Genomic DNA, 1,688 nt, shown 5'->3' with positions numbered 1-1,688 from the left:
CACACACACACACACACACACACGTCTCAAGTATCTTTATTGTGCTTCCTGGAACAGACTGGCAGGCAGGTTTGCTAAGATCGCCCAATCGGCGCTCATCTTCCCCACAACCACTGTCCAATTAGAGAACTTGAGTCTGGCCTCCTGGGTTCGGAAGGACTCCTAGTCCTCGTGCCTTAATTTCTTTGTTTAATTCCTGGTTCCTCCGCACACACCCCCTGCAACTGACCAACCAGGAGTAGGTCAAACGCTACCATACGGCCAATAAGAGGTAGAAACGCGCTAGCCAATCGGTTTCCCGCACTCGCCTTCCTCCCCTTCCCCGGCCGCTTCTTAAAGGGGCTAACCTTCCTCTGTCTGTGGGCCCCTGTCTCCCCAGGCAAGGCTGCCGTAGCCCTTTTAAAAACAGAGCTGAGGAGGGGCCGGATTCTACGAGGAACCAATGAGAAGGCTCACTCGGCCTCCGCTCCTCCCATCTCTCGCTGAGGTCAAAGGCCTTGGTCAGTTGCACTGTAGCCTTATCAGTGAGCCGGGAGGTACCAGGTGAGGAAGGTGGGGTGACCCGAGCGGTGGTTGAGAGGAGCTCTGCTCTGACGCCTCCGCTCCTGTAGGTCTCCATCGTTGCTCCGCTAGCTCGCCCTGAGAGAACATGGCCCTGAGAGGCGTCTCCGCGCGGCTGCTGACCCGCGGACCCGGCCTGCGCGTCCTTCGCACGTGGGTCTCGACGGCGGCGCAGACCGGTCAGTGCGAGGTTGGAAGTGTGGAGGGAAGGAGGGAGGAACTGGGGGTTTAGGGACTTTCCGGGGGTGACTGTCCCGTTTTGTGTTTGTAGAGAAAGGCGGAAGGACACAGAGCCGACCGGCCAAGTGTAAGGACCCCTGGTCGCGCCGTGTGTCTGCTGCCCCTGTCCTGGACAAGCTGTCAGTCTGCCCCAGGTGGACTCTGTCCCAGAATCTGAGGGCTGCCCGAGCGGGGTGGCAGGGTCGTGGCCAGGGTCAGAGGCACTGAGGCCGTGAGTGTGCTGTGCCTGCGGGGCTGGAGAAAGGTCACCTGGTCAGTCTTGTTTGCAACTGGCAGTAGCCTGGGTGGGGGGGCGACATGGGTGTGAAGGAATAGAGCTGAGGGTGTGATAAGGGAGGGCGCAGTGGTCGGGCAGACTGGACCGAGGCGAAATCCTGCTCCCCTCCCCAGCCTCGCGTCCCGAGTTTGACTGGCAGGACCCGCTGGTGCTGGAGGAGCAGCTGACGACAGATGAGATCCTCATCAGGGACACCTTCCGCACCTACTGCCAGGAGAGACTTATGCCTCGCATCCTGTTGGCCAATCGCAACGAAGGTGTGCGAGCAGGCGGGTGGTGCTCTGAGGCTGCTCCTTCTCCTGGAGCCACACCCACCCCACCTCAAGGCCCCTCTGTGTTTGGGGCTGGGATCTCCAGTGGCCTAGGGCTGGGCCTGAATTTGGGCACTTGTCCCTCTGCAGTTTTTCATCGGGAGATCATTTCGGAGATGGGGGAGTTGGGTGTGCTGGGCCCCACCATCAAAGGTAGGAACAAGTGTCTCTCCACATACTGCAGACCCCAATGTATTCTGAAAGCCTCTTCCTTCCCTCCCTTCCTCCCTCCTTTTCTTTTTTCTTTCCTTCCTTCTTTCTTTTCCTTTCCTTTTCTTTTCTTCTTCCTTCTTCTTCTT

The 1,688-nt window shown here is 58.7% G+C and overlaps 1 protein-coding gene across 5 annotated transcripts in view; it reads left to right on the top strand.

Moving 5' to 3' along the window:
- Nucleotides 1-377: 377 nt before the first annotated feature.
- The window catches only part of GCDH (glutaryl-CoA dehydrogenase), a 9,579-nt gene continuing 8,268 nt past the window's right edge, over nucleotides 378-1,688 (top strand). The window contains exons 1-5 of one of the 5 annotated variants that reach the window (XM_017497784.2): nucleotides 378-543; nucleotides 612-740; nucleotides 833-868; nucleotides 1,192-1,335; nucleotides 1,480-1,542. In XM_017497784.2, the coding sequence (XP_017353273.1) occupies nucleotides 650-740; nucleotides 833-868; nucleotides 1,192-1,335; nucleotides 1,480-1,542 (334 nt within the window). In that variant the 5' untranslated portion in view covers nucleotides 378-543; nucleotides 612-649. Of the gene's footprint in view, nucleotides 741-832; nucleotides 869-1,191; nucleotides 1,336-1,479; nucleotides 1,543-1,688 lie in introns of all 5 variants that reach the window. The other 4 variants (XM_017497786.2, XM_017497787.2, XM_017497783.2 and 1 more) reach the window with 4 other exon arrangements.

This window comes from Cebus imitator, unplaced genomic scaffold (assembly GCF_001604975.1).
Source record: "Cebus imitator isolate Cc_AM_T3 unplaced genomic scaffold, Cebus_imitator-1.0 Scaffold234, whole genome shotgun sequence".
In the NCBI taxonomy this organism is placed as follows: domain Eukaryota; kingdom Metazoa; phylum Chordata; class Mammalia; order Primates; family Cebidae; genus Cebus; species Cebus imitator.
Note: the sequence above shows the minus strand (reverse complement) of the source record. Positions and strands in the feature narration are given on the sequence as shown.